The following is a 17,733-nucleotide window of genomic DNA, read 5'->3' as shown; positions in this document are numbered from 1 at the left end:
TCTATGTCCTGTTGCAGGCGGTTCGTATCATTCTCGCTGTTTGCCACACCTCCAGGTTTGGTGGTATCAGCAAATTTTGAAATTCAACTCTGTATTCCAAGATCCAAGTCATTTAGATATAGCAAAAAAAAAAGTGGTCCTAGCACTGACTCTTGGTGAACACCACTGTTTACCATTGTCCAGTCTGAAGAAGGGTCACTGACCTGAAACGTTAACTCTGCTTCTCTCTCCACAGATGCTGCCAGATCTGCTGAGTATTTCCAGCATTTCTTGTTTTTACTTCAGATTTACCACAACTTGGTGTTTTCCTTCTTTAAGCCAATTTTTATCCAATTCAACACAGATCCTCCTATTGCATGAGCCTCAATTTTGTTCACCAGCCTTTTATGTGGTACTTTATCAAACACTTTCTTAACATCCATATAGACAACCACCCTTCATCAGCACATCCTTCATCAATCATCTCTGTTACTTCATCAAAAAGTTCAATTAGATTAGTCAAGCCTTTTACAAATCTGTGCTGGCTATCCTTAATTAACTCAAACCCCTCCAAGTGCCTGTTGATTTTTTTCCCCCTGATTTATTGTTTCGAAAACCTTATGCTGCAATGATATTAAACTAACTGGCCTGTAATCACTAGGACTGTCCTTACACCCTTTCTTGAATCAGCATGTCACATTTGCCACACTCCAATCTTCTGGCACCTCCCCCATATCTAGGGAAGGTTGGAAGATTATAGCAAGCCCTTTCACTATCTCCATCCTCATTTCCTTTAGCAACGTGGGATGCAAACCCTCTGGACCAGGTGTCTTATCTACCCTAAGCATATTGTTACGGACAGGTGGTAAGGGGTGTGGGTGGTTCCCACTATTCACCTCCCAACTGACCGCAGTCATGTTTTGTTTAAAATGGTGAGTTAGCCCCTTAGTGTTTTACTTGCCAAATAAACAGACAGTGACAGGTTTTCTGGTGGGTTTAAAACAGAAGATTAACTATTTATTGAACAATATTCATTTCCTGAAATGTTTGCAACACCTATCACATATTCATTCACTCTCACATGCACTCTCCAGAGAAGATAAAAGGTAAAGGGTAAGAGTTCAAGGTATGGTAAACCTGTATCTTCTAAGTGGGACAGTCTCTCTCAAAGATGCAGGCCTGGGTGTTTGTAGCCTTGAACTTGTTGAGGTATTGTAGGTCTCTGGTGGTTAAGATTTCAGACTGGAGGTGGTGGTCGCTTTCAGTTCTCTGCTGCAGCAAGTTCAAGTGTAGAATGAGCAGCAGGGATTCTTTTTGTTTTGGCTGGATCTTTTCACAGCCCCTGGCTGGACTGTCTTCTGTGAGCTTGTTATCTCTCCCTCTCTCTCCAGAGGGTTACCTTTTATAGGTCAAAATCCATCATATTAGAGTTTTCGTTAGTTGTGGGAGGGCAGTGGCATAGTGGTATTATCACTGGACTAGTAACCCAGAGACCCATGGTATTGCTCTGGGGACATGGGTTCAAATCCCACCACAGCAGAAGGTGGAATTTGAATTCAATTAATAAATCTGGAATTAAAAGCTAGTCTAATGATGGCCATGAAACCATTGTCGATTGTTGTAAAAACCCAAATGGTTCACTAATGTCCTCTCGGGAAGGAAATCTGCTGTCCTTACCTAGTCTGGCCTACATGTGATTCCAGACCCACAGCAATGTGGTTGACTCTTACATGCCCTCTGAAATGGCCTAGCAAGCCACTCAGTTGTATCTAACCGCTACCAAGTCAATAAAAAGGAATGAAACCGGACGGACCACCCGGCATCGACCTAGGCACCGGAAACAACAATGGCAAACCAGCCCTGTCGACCCTGCAAAGTTCACCTTGCTAACATTTGGGGGCTTGTGCCAAAGTTGGGAGAGCTGTCCCACAGACTAGTCAAGCAATAGCCTGACATAGTCATACTCACGGAATCATACCTTACAATGTCCCAGACACAGCAATCACTATCCCTGGGTATGTCCTGTCCCGCCGACAGGACCGACCCAGCAGAGGTGGTGGCACAGTGGTATACAGTTGGGAGGGAGTTGCCCTGGGAATCCTCAACATCGACTCTGGACCTCATGAAGTCCTGCCTTCACATTGAGGATACCGACCATCGTGTTGTGTGGCACTATCACCATGCTAAATGGGATAGATTTCGAACAGATCTTGCAATGCAAAACTGGGCATCCACGATGCGCTGTGGGCCATCAACAGCAGCAGAATTGTACTCGACCACTATCTGTGACCTCATGGCCCGGCATATCCCCCACTCTACCATTACCATCAAGCCAGGATACCAACCCTGGTTCAATGAAGAGTGCAGGAGGGCATGCCAGGTCCAGCACCAGGCATACCTCAAAATGAGGTGTCAGTCTGGTGAAGCTACAACCCAGGACTACTTGCGTGCCAAACTGCGTAAGCAGCATGCGATAGGCAGAGCTAAGCCATCCCATAACCAACGGATCAGATTTAAGCTCTGCAGTCCTGCCACATCCAGCCGTGAATGGTGGTGAACAATTAAACAACTAACAGGAGGAGGTGGCTCCACAAATATTGCCATCCTCAATGATGGGGGAGCCCAGCACATCAGTGCAAAAGATAAGGCAGAAGCATTTGCAACAATCTTCGGCCAGAAGTGTCAAGTTGATGATCGATCTTTGGCCTTCTCCTGAAGTCCCCAGCATCACAGATGCCAGACTTCAGCCAATTCGATTCACTCCGCATGATATCAAGAAATGACTGAAGGCACTGGATACTGCAAAAGCTATGGGCCCTGACAATATTCCGGCGATACTACTGAAGACCTGTGCTCCAGAACTTGCCGCACCCCTAGCCAGGCTGTTCCAGTACAACACTACAACACTGGCATCTACCCGGCAATGTGGAAAATTGCCCAGGTATGTCCTGTACACAAAAAGCAGGACTAGTCCAACTCGGCCAATTTCCACCCCATCAGTAAAGTGATGGAAGGTGTCATCAACAGTGCCATCAAGCGACACTTGCTTAGCAATAATCTGCTCAGTGATGCTCCGCCAGGGCCACTCAGCTCCAGACCTCATTACAGCCTTGGTTCAAACATGGAGAAAAGAGCTGAATTCAAGAAGTGAGTGACTGCCCTTGACATCAAGGCAGCATTTGACTGAGTATGGCATCAAGGAGCCCTAGCAAAACTGGAATCAATGGGAATCGGGGGGAAAACCCTCCGCTGGTTGGAGTCATACCTAGCATAAAGGAAGATGGTTATGGTTGTTGGAGGTTAATCATCTGAGCTGCAGGACATCACTGCAGGAGTTCTTTAGGGTAGTGTCCTAGGCCCAACCATCTTCAGCAATGACCTTACTTCAATCATCAGGTCAGAAGTGTGGATGTTTGCTGATTGTGCAATGTTCAGCACAATTCGCGACTCCGCAGATACTGAAGCAGTCCATGCAGAATTGCAACAAGTCCTGGACAATATCCAGGCTTGGGCTGATAAGTGGCAAGTAACATTCATGCCACACAAGCGCCAGGCAATGACCATCACCAACAAGAGAGAATCTAACCATCTCCCCATGACATTACCATCGCTGAATCCCCCATTATCAACATCCTAGGAGCTAACATTGACAGAAATTGAACTGGAATAACCATATAAATACCGTGGTTACAAGAGCAGGTCAGAGGCTAGGAATCCTGTGGCGAGCAACTCACCACCTGACTCCCCAAAGCCTGTCCACCGTCTACAAAGCACAAGTCAGGAGTGTGATGGAATACTGTCCACTTGCCTGGATGGGTGCAGCCCCAACAACACTCAAGAAGCTCGACACCATCCAGGCCAAAGCAGCCCACTTGATTGGGACCCCATCTACAAACATTCACTCCCTCCACCACCGACGCACAGTGGCAACAGTGTGTCCCATCTACAAGATGCACTGCAGCAATGCACCAAGGCTCCTTAAACAGCACCTTCCAAAACCATGACCTCTACCACCTAGGAGGACAAAGGCAGCAGATGCATGGGAATACCACCACCTGCAATTTCCCCTCCAAGCCCCGCACTATCCTGTCTTGGAACTATATTGCTGTTCCTTTACTGTTGCTGGGTGAAAATCCTGGAACTCCCTTCCTAACAGCACTGTTGGTGTACCTATCTCACGTGGACTGCAGTGGTTCAAGAAGGCAGCTCACCACCACCTTCTCGAGGGCAATTAAGGATGGGCAATAAATTCTGGCCGAGCCAGCAACACTCACATCCCATGAATGAATTAAATAACACATGGCTTTCTCCTCTGGTGTGTCCATATGTGGAATCCATGGCTGTCTATTAACTGTGTATTAATGCTTGATTGGGTACTATTCTGTTATGCAGTGTCTACTTTTACACCACTTTGTCTCAGAAGAAATCCATTCAATTCAGGAATGTCTCTTGATGGTTTCAGGATGGGTGTAGTCGCCATCTCTTAGTCTGGAATATATCCTTTTGTCCTTGAGACAGTTTGAATACACAGGCCAGGCCATCTGACCTTTGGTGGCCATCTTGTCGCACATTGTCCACTTTTAAAAGGAGAAGTCAATTTCAAAGAGTCCACATTGAATGAGGTTCCTATCTTAAAAGTAGGAATAGGTTCCTTGACCTTTCACCCTTGTTGGAATGTACCTAGCCTGTACTTGAAGCAGCTCTTCCTTAAAGATTACCCATTGTTCCATTACAGTTTTGCAGGTGAGTCTTTGGTTCCATTTTATCCTGGCTAGAACCCTTCAGTTGAAATTAGTCCTCCTTCCAATCTAGCCGTTCTACCTTGTATCGTTCCTTGCTTTTCTGCATTGCGAGTCACTGCACAGTGGCGCAGTGGTTAGCACTGCAGCCTCACAGCTCCAGGGACCCGGGTTCGATTCCGGGTGCTGCCTGTGTGGAGTTTGCAAGTTCTCCCTGTGTCTGCGTGGGTTTTCTCCGGGTGCTCCGGTTTCCTCCCACAAGCCAAAAGACTTGCAGGTTGATAGGTAAATTGGCCATTATAAAATTGTCACTAGTATAGGTAGGTGGTAGGGAAATATAGGGATAGGTGGGGATGTTTGGTAGGAATATAGGATTAGTAGAAGTGGGTGGTTGATGTTCGGCACAGACTCGGTGGGCCGAAGGGCCTGTTTCAGTGCTGTATCTCTAATCTAATCTAATCTAAACCCTATGATGTGATGATCACTGTTACTCGAGTGCTTACCCACAGACACGGTCCATTTGACCCACCTCCTTTCCCAGCAGCAGATCCAGCAATGCTTCCTTTCTAGTTGGGCCAAGAAGGTATTGATTAAGGAAGTTCTGAACACAATCCAGAAATTCCTCCCCCTCCTTAGAGTAAAGACTCTAAATATCCCAATTGATATCTGGGTATTAAAGTTCCCCAATATGACCACTCTGTAGTTCTTGCACATCTGTGATTTCCCTTCAGATTTTCTCCTCTATCCCTTACTGTTTCGAGGCCTATAGATTACCCCTAGTAGCATGATCATATCCTTTGTGCTGTTAAACTCTAACCAAATGGATTCTGTCCTTGCCCCTTCAAGGACATCCCCTCTTTCCAACACTACAATGTCTTCTCTAATCACTACTGCCACCCCACCTCCCGTTTTCCCATCCCTATTTTTTCTGAACACATTATATCCTTGTATGTTAAGCACCCAGTCCTCACCATTTTTAAGCCATATTTCTGTTATTGCCACTACGTCATATTCCCATACTGCTATTTGTGCTTGTAGCTCACCAGCTTTCTTTGCCACATTTTGTGCATTTACATACATGCACTGTAGTCCTGTCTTTGCATTGCTCATAGCTCTGCTCCATCTGCTCCTAGCTAATATGGAACTACTGCCTTCTCTAATGCTGACTAACACGCACATTATGCATCTTATTTTTCTTTTCTACTTTTCTACTATATACTGGTGCCCATCCCCCTGCCAATTTAGTTTAAACCTCCCAACACAGGAGTGAACCTCCCCACGAGGACGTAGGTCCCAGTCCTGTTGAGGTGTAACCTGTCCCTTCTGCCCCAGTGCTGGTCCCGATGTCCAAAGAATCTGAAGCCCTCCCTCCTGCACCATGTTTCAAGCCGCACATTCATCCTCCCTGCCTTCATATTTCTGCTCTTGCTAGCCTGTGGCACTGGCAGTATTCCAAAGCTTACTACCTTCAAGGTACTACTCTTTAACTTCCTCCCTAGCTCCTGAAAATTTGACCATAGGACTTCAATATCTGTACTTGCTATGTCGTTGGTACCAACGTGTACCATAACTTCTGGCTCACTCCTTTCCCCCTGCAAAATATCTTGCACCCTCTCCATGATGTCCTTTACCCTGGCACAGGGAGTTGCTCAACTAAGAGCTGTTCCCCATAAGTTTTTCTTTTCGTCCCATGTGATGCTATGCCTGTGGCTTCTGCAGAACTAGAGGCAGGGTAACGAGCAGCCTTGAGAAGAAACCCCACTGCCATAGCCCTTTCTCCATTTTCTCCCGACTTGCACTCCGTACTAACCAAAAGTGGGAGAGCACTTGGCTGCATTTGAGTGTGATTTTTGGCCATGCTTTGCAAAGTGACAGCCATAGTGTGCAGGCTATTGTGGGCCAGTATCCATTCATTGACCTGCCGTGTCTGACTCTGAGCTTGGCCAGTTTTTCAATGGAGCTGGTCATCAGCATGTATGCCTGAGACATCACAACACTCATGCTAGAGATGGACTCCTCCATTTTCTGTGCAAGGGTGCGCGCACTATCTTGGGAGATTGTGATAGATGCACGCACATTTCTCTTTACTGCTCCGCCAGTACCTGTTTAGTGCATGACCCCCAAGGCTTAGCATCTGTGTCCTGCTGAGCAGAGCTCGAAATGTACTTTGCCCTCCAACAGGGAAGCTTCACTGCCATCCTTGTCTCCAGGACCTATTACTGCTCACATGATCTCCTCACCATGTGCCACCTTATCTAACTGAGAATCTGGAGCCACCAAGGTGTGTCTATCTGCTCTGGTGGAGGATGCGCAGGAGTCATGTGACATTGCATCTTTAGCGTGCTGATCCTCTTCTGTGGACTCTGACCTCATCCCTCTTCTCCTTTGGCACCGTCAGTGCACCTGGGGGAGATGAAAGACCAGAGTTAGTGATGAACATAGGTGAAATAGCATTCGAAGATACCATATTTCCTACCAGGACATTTGATTTATTGGTGACATTGATTCAACATCAGTGACACTTAAGTGGCTAGTGGCAGCATGACATCGAATGTTGTCACTAGGCATTGGGACCAACCCATCTCTCCATCACCAACCACCTGTCCTGCTGCCACCCTGCTGATCTCCAGGGCTACCTCCTTTGTTGAGATCAGGATGGCTATGGCTGCAGCTCCACCCCCTGGTTCTGTGCCTCTGCCTTTAGTTGTGGGCTCTCATCTGCAATGAGAAAAGACAAAGTTAGGAGTGAGAGGTATTAACTGATTGCTGAAGGTGGAGGGTAAACATTTGAGGAGGTTGACTGAGGAATGGTAGAGAGGGCACAATGTGTTGTGGATGAATGTGAAAGCTGTGTTTTGGGATGGACATTTGAGGAGGAAGCTGAAGAGAAAGGAATGTGTGTGACTGCTAGGAAGGTGAGAGGATGATGGCTGCCAGCTGAGGGTTGCAGGACACCCACCTTGCTGGACCTCATGAGGTCATTGAACTTTTTTTGGCACTGGATCCAGGTCATTGGCAGCACACTCCATCTGTTAGTCTCCTCAGCAACTTCATGTCACACCTACTTGGTGAGGCTGACTGACCTCTTCCAGCCATCCTCCAGAAGGGGGATTTCTCTCTCTGCCCTCACTGCTTGCAACAAGACCTCTGGAGATGAGTCCTTGAACCCAGGGGGCAGCCTTTCCACGTCTAGTATCCATGATCCAGCTCTTTCTTCCATCATACTGTCTGGTTTTCTCCACAATGTGCTACCATTGTACGTCCAGATCTCTAAACCTCATCTATATCTATTTCAACACCATCTGTGGAGTACTTGCTTTGTCCTTTTTTCTCCCCATGCAGTATTTTGTCAGTATTAAATTTTGCGCCTATTTTTTATATGAGCCACTGGTATATTTTGACCAACTCATTTATTTTGTAGGTGCTAAGCTGCTGCCTTCAGATTCAGCTGGCTTTCATAGTTTATCATCTTCTGAATGCAAGTCATTTCATGTAAATTAGAAATGGTTAGAGTTCCAACTCCCCTAACTATCACCTGAAGCTCACTGCCTGGTAGCCTGTTTCTTAATCATTCCAAAGATATACCCTGAATCCCCTGCACTTTGGCCCTAGCTTATTAGTCTTTCTTGCAGAATTTTTTTCCAATTCTGGAAGTCTAGATCCACTAAGTAGGACTTTTCACCCAACTTGGGATGTCACTTGCTCAAAAAAAGTTGAGATTGAAGCAGGATAATCTCTTTTGAATCCATGTTGGCTGATGTTAACCAGGTTGCTATTGTACAGATAGTCTTCATCTATCCCATTATTTGATCTGGTGATCATGTAAGGTTAATAGGCTTGTAGTTGCCTTGTTCAATCTGCAGAACCTTCTCAGAATTTATTGACCTCCTCATAACCACTGTGAATGCTGCTCTTGCCTCTTGTGATGCTGTGGGATAACTGTTGCTTAACCTTGAAAATATATTTATCAGCGATTTTAGCCTCTCATTGCATCCCATTTATATAAAAGTTGTTGATCTTCGGCTTGAGAAGGGCATGCTGCATCCCGAATGAATACTTTGAGAAACTGTTTAGTAATTTAGCTATTTTGTACTCCTCTCCTGTCTTGTTATAGTCTGGATCCTTTAGGGTTCTTGTCTGTTATCTGACTGCCCTCATGCTATTGAAGTACTAAAATTCTCTGTTCCTTTTTTCCCTTCTGAATAATGTTTTAATCTATTTCTGCATGTTCCTATATTGATCCCTGTGAACCCCTTCACCTTTTTCTTTTAAAGGGAGAAGTTGATCTATCTTCATATTTTCTTACTGATTCTTTTAAGACTCACGCTTGTGTAGTCTGTACTTCCTGATCCTAAGTGTGTCCATATCCTGTATGCTCAGCATTATCTATTTAAAAGGGTTGCACTTGACTTCCACCGAAGTGTTGAGCTACTCTTATCAGCTCCCCATTCCACCATAATCAATTTGGTTAAGCTGTTCCTTACCTTTAATTTTTGCCTTTTTAATATACCAAGAAACCCATCTATCAAACTGTTGTCTCTGAACTGCAGTAATCTGAAAAAGTTTCTCATTTTCTTCATGACCCTTCTGAGGGTGGCGCTAATAAGTATGGAGAAACCTTGCAGGAAGATAGCTTGAGTGCGCACAAGTTGGATGGACCTTCTAGAGCAGAGCAAAATCTGGTTATATTTGGAAATTCCAACATTGATTGGATAGACACACGGGGCAGTTCTGCCTTAAATACAAAGAAAGGTGCAGTGCTGTTTGTTCCATGTTTCATAATCTACCAGTTGTACGTTTGAACTTTGAACACAGCATTTCCTCAAATTAATCTTGGTATCATTTGTTCAGCATTGACATATGGTTATTTAGTCAAATCTATTGACAGGAATACTCCAGGAAAGGTTGGCAAAAAGTTATTTGTAAGCTTTAACACAGCATCTGCCAGATATGAAATTGTTTAAAACCATACCTAATGTTGTCCTATAATCCATAAATAGAAAGCCTGTGTGTTTGTACACGGAGAGCGATGTAATCCTTTGATACTCATGATGCGAGTGTCATCTAGTTATTAGAGTGTCATTGCTAAGTGTAAAGGTACAATATACAGGTATAATGGCCATAATTGTACAGAAACACAGATAAGTTGTTAAACTTAATTGCTAACATTACAAATTGTTAAATGCTAAGTTAATATTCACCAAAAATCATTTGTGAGGCCTTTCTTGGGATATATATCCAACTGCACAGATGTTTACAGAACTCTGTAGCTGTTTGCAAGCTGGGTGTGAAACTTACTCCTAAATTCTTTTTAGAGTAGCAGGTTTGCAGTCTGTTTTCCAATTTGTTTCTTGGTTTAAAATTTGCAATTCCTAAAATTTACTCCATGATATCAGGAAATGGTTGAAGGCACTGGATACTGCAAAGGCCCTGACTACATCCCAGCAGTAGTACTGAAGACTTGTGCTCCAGAACAAGTTGTGCTCCTAACCAAGCTGTTCCAGTACAGCTACAACACTAGCATTCATATGACAATGTAGAAAATTGCCCAGGTATGCCCTGTGCACAAAAAGCAGGACAAATCCAATTTGGCCGGTTACTGCCCCATCAGTCTACTCTCAATCATCAGTAAAGTGATGGAAGGTGTCATCGGCTGTGCTATCAAGCGGCACTTACACAATAATAACATGCCTGCCATTGCTCAGTTTGGGTTCCTCCAGGGCCACTCAGCTCCAGACCGCACTATAGCCTTCGTCCAAACCTAGGCAAAAGAGCTGAATTCAAGAGATGAGGTGAGTGTGACTGCCCTTGACATCAAGGCAGCATTTGACAGAGTGTGACATCAGGGAGCCCTTGCAAAGTTGAAGTCAATGGGAATCAGGGGGAAAATTCTCCACTGATTGGAGTCGTACCTAGCACAAAGGAAGATGGTTGTGATTGTTGGAGGCCAATCATTTCAGCCCCAGGACATCGCTGCAGGAGTTCCTAGGCCCAACCATCTTTATCTGCTTCTTCAATGACCTTCCCTCTATCATAAGGTCAGAACTGGGGATGTTTGTGCAATGTTCAGTACCATTCAAGACTCAGATACTGTAGCAATCTGTGTCCAAATGTAGCAGGACCTGGGCAACATTCAGGCTTGTGCTGATAAGCGGCAAGTAATGTTGACATCACACAAGTGCCAGGCAATGACCATCTCCAAAAAGAGAAAATCTAACCATTTCTTCTTGACATTCAACAACATCACCATCACTGAATACCCCACCATCGATATTCTAGGCATTAACCATTGATCAGAAACTTAACTGGACCAGTCATATAAATGCTGTGGCTACAGTAGCAGGTCAGAAGCTGGGAATTGTGCAGCAAGTAACTCACCTGAATCCCCAAAGCCTGTCCACCATCTACAAAACATGGGTCAGGAGTGTGATGGAATACTCTCCACTTGCCTGTATGAGTACAGCTGCACAGGACTTGAGGCTCGACATGGTGCAGGACAAAGCAACCACTGAGGGTGGCAAGGGCGCAGAATATACTCTGGGTGGGAGACTTCAATGTCCATCACCAAAGGTGACTCGGTAGCACCACTACTGATAGAGTTGGCTGAGTCCTAAAGGACATTGCTGCCAGACTGGGTCTGCGGCAGGTGGTGAGGGAACCAACAAGAGGGAAAAATATACTTGACCTCGTCCTCACCACTCTGCCTGCCACAGATGCATCTGTCTATGACAGTATTGGTAGGAGTGATCACAGCACAGTCCTTGTGGAGACAAAGTCCCATATTTACATTGAGGATACCCTCCATCGTATTGTGTGGCACCACCACCATGTGAAATGGGATAGATTTCGAACAGATCTAGCAAAGCAAAACTGGGCATACTTGAGGTGCTGTGGGCCATCAGCAGCCGTAGAACTGTACTCAACCACTATCTGTCACCTCATGGCCCGGCATATCCCCCACTCAACCATCACTATCAAGCCGGAGAACCAACCCTGGTTCAATGAAGAGTGCAGGAGGGCATGCCAGGCGCAGCACCAGGCATACCTCAAAATGAAGTGTCAACCTGGTGAAGCTACAACCCAGGACTACCTGCATGCCAAGCAGCATCAGCAGCATGCGATAGACAAGAGTTAAGCAATCCCATAACCAACAGATTAGATCTGAGCTCTGCAGTCCTGTGACATCCATTCGTGAATGGCGGTGGACAATTAAACAACTAACAGGAGGAGGTGGCTCCACAAATATCGCCATCCTCAATGATGGGGGAGTCCAGCACATCTGTGCGAAAGATCAGGCTGAAGCATATGCAACAATCTTCAGCCAGAAATGCCAAATTGATGATCCATCTTTGGCCTCCTCCTGAAGTCCCCAGCATCACAGATGTCAGTCTTCAGCCAATTCGATTCACTCCGCATGATATTAAGAAAGGATTGAAGGCACTGGATACTGCAAAGGCTATGGGTCCTGACAATATTCTGGCAATAGTACTGAAGACCTGTGTTCCAAAACTTGCCGTGCCCCTGGCCAAGCTGTTCCAGTACAGCTACAACACTGGCATCTACCCGGCAATGTGGAAAATTGCCCAGGTATGTCTTGTACACAAAAGGCAGGATAAGTCGAACGCAGCCAATTACCACCCTATCAGTCTACTCTCAATCATCAGTAAAGTGATGGCACTGTCAATAACACCTTCCATCAAGCAGCACTTGCTTAGCAATAACCTGCTTTGTGATGCTCAGTTTGGGTTCCGCCAGGGCCACTCAGCTCCTGACCTCATTACAGTCTTGGTTCAAACATGGACAAAAGAGCTGAATTCAAGAAGTGAGTGACTGCTCTTGACATCAAGGCAGCATTTGACTGAGTATGGCATCAAGGAACCCCAGCAAAACTGGAGTCAATGGGAATCGGGGAAAACTCTCCGCTGGTTGGAATCATACCTAGCGTGAAGAAAGATGGTTGTGGTTGTTGAAGGCCAATCATCTGAGCTGCAGGACATCACTGCAGGAGTTCCTCAGGGTAGTGTCCTAGGCCCAACCATCTTCAGCTGCTTCATCAATGACCTTCCTTCAATCGTAAGGTCAGAAGTGGGATGTTCACTGATGATGGCACAATGTTCAGCACCATTCACCATGACTCAGATACTGAAGCAGTCCGTGTAGAAATGCAGCAAGACCTGGACAATATCCAGACTTGGACTGATAAGTGGCAAGTAACATTCGCACCACACAAGTACCAGGAAATGATCATCTCAAACAAGAGAATATCCAACTGTCTCTCCCTCACTATTCAATGGCATTACAATCGCTGAATTCCCCACTGTTAACTTCCTTGGGGTTACCATTGACTGGAAACTGAACTGGATTAGCCATATATACACTGTGGCTGCAAGAGCAGGTCAGAGGCTAGGAATCCTGCGGCGAGTAACTCCCCTCATGACTCCCCAAAGCCTGTTCACCATCTACAAAGCACAAGTCAGGAGTGTGATGGAATACTGTCCATTTGCCTGGATGGGTGCAGCTCCAACAACACTCAAGAAGCTCAACATCAGGACAAAGCAGTCCACTTGATTGGCAAGCCTCCACCACCGACGCACAATGGTAGCAGTGTGTACCATCTACAAGATGCAATGCACCAAGGCACCTTGGACAGCACCTACCAAACCCGTGACCTCTACCACCAAGGAGGACAAAGGCAGCAGATGCATGGGAATACCACCACCTGCAATTTCCCCTCCAAGCCCTGCACCATTCTGACTTGGAACTATATTGCTGTTCCTTTACTGTTGCTGGGTCAAAGTCCTGGAACTCCCCTCCTAACAGCACTGTGGGTGTACCTACCCCATATGGACTGCAGCAGTTCAAGAAGGCAGCTCACCATCACCTTCTCGAGGGAAATTAGGGATGGGCATTAAATGCGGGCCTAGCCAGCGACACCCACATTCCAGGAATGAATTTAAAAAACCTGCTTGATGGGCACCCCATCCATCACCTTAAACATCCACCCACTCCGCCACCAGCGCACAGTGGCTGCAGCGTGTACCATCTACAGGATGCACTGCAGCAACTCGCCAAGCCACCTTTGACAGCGACTCCTAAACCCGCAACCTCTACCATCTAGAAGGACGAGGGCAGCTGATGCATTGGAACAGTATCACCTGTAAGCTTCCCTTCAAGTCACATGTCATTCTAACTTGGAACTATTTCCCATTCTTTCACTGTCGCTGGGTTAAAAACCTGGAAACTCTTCCTGATAGCACTGTGGGTGTACCAGCACCATATGGATTGCAGCAGTTTGAGAAGGCAGCTCACCACCTTCTGAAGGGCATTTAGGGATGGGTAACAAATGGCTGGCCTTGCCAGCGTTGCTTACATCCCATGAAAGAATGAAAAAAAATTGGAAGATCTCAAATGAGGATTTTTTTTTGACTAGCTGCTTCTCTAACTTTAATTAGGTAACAGTTAGAAAAATTCAGCAATATGCTAGCCAACATATTCAAGGTTGTGAAGAGTAAACTTAGAACAGATTCCAGCTAAGTATTAATGCAAGGTGATCAACATGAAGAGATGGTCAGGATCAGTGATTGAGACCAAAATACTGTAGTTTAGTTTAGTTTAGAGATACAGCACTGAAACAGGCCCTTTGGCCCACTGAGTCTGTGCCGACCATCAACCACCCATTTATACTAATCCTACACTAATCCCATATTCCTACCACATCCCCCCCACCTGTCCTTATATTTCCCTACCACCTACCTATACTAGGGACAATTTGTAATGGCCAATTTACCTACCAACCTGCAAGTCTTTTGGCTTGTGGGAGGAAACCGGAGCACCCGGAGAAAACCCACGCAGACACAGGGAGAACTTGCAAACTCCACACAGGCAGTACCCAGAATTGAACCCGGGTCGCTGGAGCTGTGAGGCTGCGGTGCTAACCACTGCGCCACTGTGCCGCCCCTAGTCTTCAGAAGCTACTAGATGCTTAATGGGAAGATAGTAGGGTTTGTATTTTGGACTTGAGGTCAAATGAGAAGGTCCTCCTTCACCTGAACCTATCTAGTGAACCTTCATTTAAAAATGCTGCAATATCTCTGCATTGTACTTATTTTTGTGATAAAGGTAGTGTGTTTGGCACAGGATTTACACACACTTGAGTTTTTTCTTAATGCAGTTTGTTTTCTTTTCAGGGACCTGGATGTTGTTCTGATCTGGCCGTGTCATTCCACTACATTGATTCTAAGACTATGTACTATTTGGAATACATGGTTTACCATCTACGACCATATGGCTACAAATTTAGGTATAATCCAGACACTCTACCGAAGAAGCTGGAGTAGACAAAATTAATTTCTGTAACAGTTCTTTTTAAGCGATACAGCAATTGAAGAAATTGAAAAAATACAATGAAGATTTTGATAGTCATCAAAAAATGCTTTGGAACTTTGTTTTTCTTGCAAGTTACACTGGACTATACAAGCTTTACAATGCAACAGAATTATATGTAAGGTTATAGTTCACATGAATGTAAGTTAATAGCTGACTTCAATCAGATTATTTTCTTTCAAATGTATTTCCCTTACTGCTGGCTTGAAGTAACTAGCAAACAGATTTGTATCACTATAAATAAAAACGTTTATAATTTTCCCATGACTTAGCAGAAAATATGCTACCTTGCTTCTTGGTGTTTAATCGCAGAGGTGAAAGGTAACTAGTTTAATTCCCAGTCTTTGTTGGGTTGGTTAAACTCAGTCAGTAGCAGTTGAGAGTACCACAATTGACTTCAATTTTGCTGGGCTGGGAAGGAGCAAAAACATTCAGGGTTCCTGTTTCTGATCACAGTGATTCCTGCTGGAAAACATGTAAAAATTGAGTGGAAATAGATCAAATAGTGACATTCATAGATGATTAACCTTCCTATCTCACACCTAAATGGCCATTTTGGGAAGATACTAGAGAGTTGCAATAGTTTTGGAACTGTACCCCAGTAAAACGTGAGACACGGGTAATAAAGGGTAGAATATGAAGTGGGACCACAAAAATGTAATCTTTGCCTTTACATGTGTAGTCCAGGTAGAGATTAATGATTATGCATAAATGATTCGAGTTGTAAGTGGTTTTTTTGGAAGTTTGGGATTAATCATACAGGGTAAATTTATGGAAATAAAAATGGTGAGAAATGTAAAATGGGTTGCCAATTTGCCATCACCTATTTTACACTGTGTGTCTCAGTCAAAATTATCTCCATAGAATCTTTATAATTTGCCCATCGTGCCTGTGCTGGCTCTTTGAAGAGCTATCCAATTAGTTCTACTCCCTTGCTCTCCCTATCCTTGCATTATGTACTTTTAGTTTTTAAAATCAAACATATACCTGGTACTGAATTTAGTTTAAAGTTGTGTTTGTGAAATCAGTGTCTATTGCCTCGAAAAGGCCATATTGACTTTATAACACAGAAACAAGCCATTTAGCCTGTATGTGCAGTTTTTCTCCACATGAGCCACTTTGTCTAATCCCACGCCCTTTTTTACATTTCATGCCCTTCTTCCTATATGTCAAGCACCTATCTAATTCCCAAAGATTTGAAAGACTCTGCTTCAACATGGGTTTATAACAGAATTCAAAATGTTAGCCACCTCTTTGTAAAGCCTTTTTTTAACTCTGCAATTTGCCTTTAACAATACTCCGGTTCTTCACCTCGGAAAATCTTTTTTTTAAAAGCAAAATGGATTATGCATGTGTGTAATCTGATAATACACTTTATGATAAATTAAAAACTACAGATTTTCTACTTTTAAATTATGCCCACACAGTAGTTGGATTTGGGATTGATGCTCTTATAAAAGAATTGAGATTTGGGAAAAATATGATGGATTCAATTTTGTAACAGTGTATGAATAATTCATTGAATGGAAATGATCTGGTTCTTGTTCTCTTGGCTTGGATAGACGCATCTAAAAGCAAACAAGTCGATAGCCAAGCAATTTATGGGTGACAGACAAGTATGCTTTTAACAGCAATGTCAAAGCCATTTGAATCACTATATAAACTAATGACAGACTCTGGAAATTAGCACTGACTCTGATTTTCAATTCTTACTGTGTAGAGTGTTTTATATAAATGCACGATATAGCATATGGGAAAATATTTGACTTTTTGTATATCTGGTTGCCCCATTTACACAGGTCATATGGGGACTATCTCAGTTATTTTAAGTAAATCCTATTGTGCTTGATTTTGCTAGAAATGGCAAACGTGATATGAAATGTTTCCGGAGTAGCAGTGCAATTGCTGTGCGCCACACGTTTTATGAAGATGAAAATATTCTTGTATATTGCATGCTTATTTAATGTTAATGTGTGTACACATGGGCTGAATGAATAACTTTGTTCAGTATCACTGCACAATTGATTTGTATAAACTGCCCAATATCTGCAGCCTTTCTCATAAGTTGCTTTCCACCTGGACAAAACTATGCCACAAGGAGGTTAAAAAAGCAAACCTAATGAAGAAGTGGAAAAGAGTGGTAGACTAACAAATCCACATTGTTTCACTACCATTTGAACTCTGGCTTAGTACAAGGAGTTTTAGTATTCTCTGTTTTAAAGCTGGTGCAAGGCAATTTTAAGGTCTACTTTAGTTAAATTTCAAATACTCTCTTTCAATTATCGATTTTCATTCAGGTACATTTTAATCACTTGCTACAACACTATTATATAGATCCGATTTATTTTGGATATTTTATTAGTAAATCATCCTGTGTGAACAGGACTAATTTCTTGCTCCTGGCAAAGTGATAAGCCCTTGAAATTATGCTGTGAGATAAAGGTATGACAATGTCTCTGCTCTTTAAAGGAGGCAGTAATTTATTGATTTCAAAAAATATCAATAGAGAATGGAAGAACAAAATAACAAGTGTTGACCCACTACCACAGCACAATTTCAAGTCCTGAGTTCTCTCTTCCCCACCCCCCAACCCCCTGGCCCCCACAGGTGGTCCAAAGTTAATTTGTGAGAT

At 44.0% G+C, this 17,733-nt stretch overlaps 1 protein-coding gene across 5 annotated transcripts in view; it reads left to right on the top strand.

Annotated features, from left to right (window-relative positions):
• Window positions 1–15,361, top strand: part of LOC137346271 (glycoprotein-N-acetylgalactosamine 3-beta-galactosyltransferase 1-like) — a 52,002-nt gene extending 36,641 nt beyond the window's left edge. For all 5 annotated transcript variants that reach the window (XM_068009761.1, XM_068009753.1, XM_068009770.1 and 2 more), the window contains one exon: window positions 14,906–15,361. In XM_068009761.1, the coding sequence (XP_067865862.1) occupies window positions 14,906–15,055 (150 nt within the window). In that variant the 3' untranslated portion in view covers window positions 15,056–15,361. The remainder of the gene's footprint in view (window positions 1–14,905) is intronic.
• Window positions 15,362–17,733: the final 2,372 nt, after the last annotated feature.

The sequence above is a fragment of the Heterodontus francisci genome, chromosome 2 (assembly GCF_036365525.1).
Source record: "Heterodontus francisci isolate sHetFra1 chromosome 2, sHetFra1.hap1, whole genome shotgun sequence".
NCBI lineage: Eukaryota > Metazoa > Chordata > Chondrichthyes > Heterodontiformes > Heterodontidae > Heterodontus > Heterodontus francisci.
Note: the sequence above shows the minus strand (reverse complement) of the source record. Positions and strands in the feature narration are given on the sequence as shown.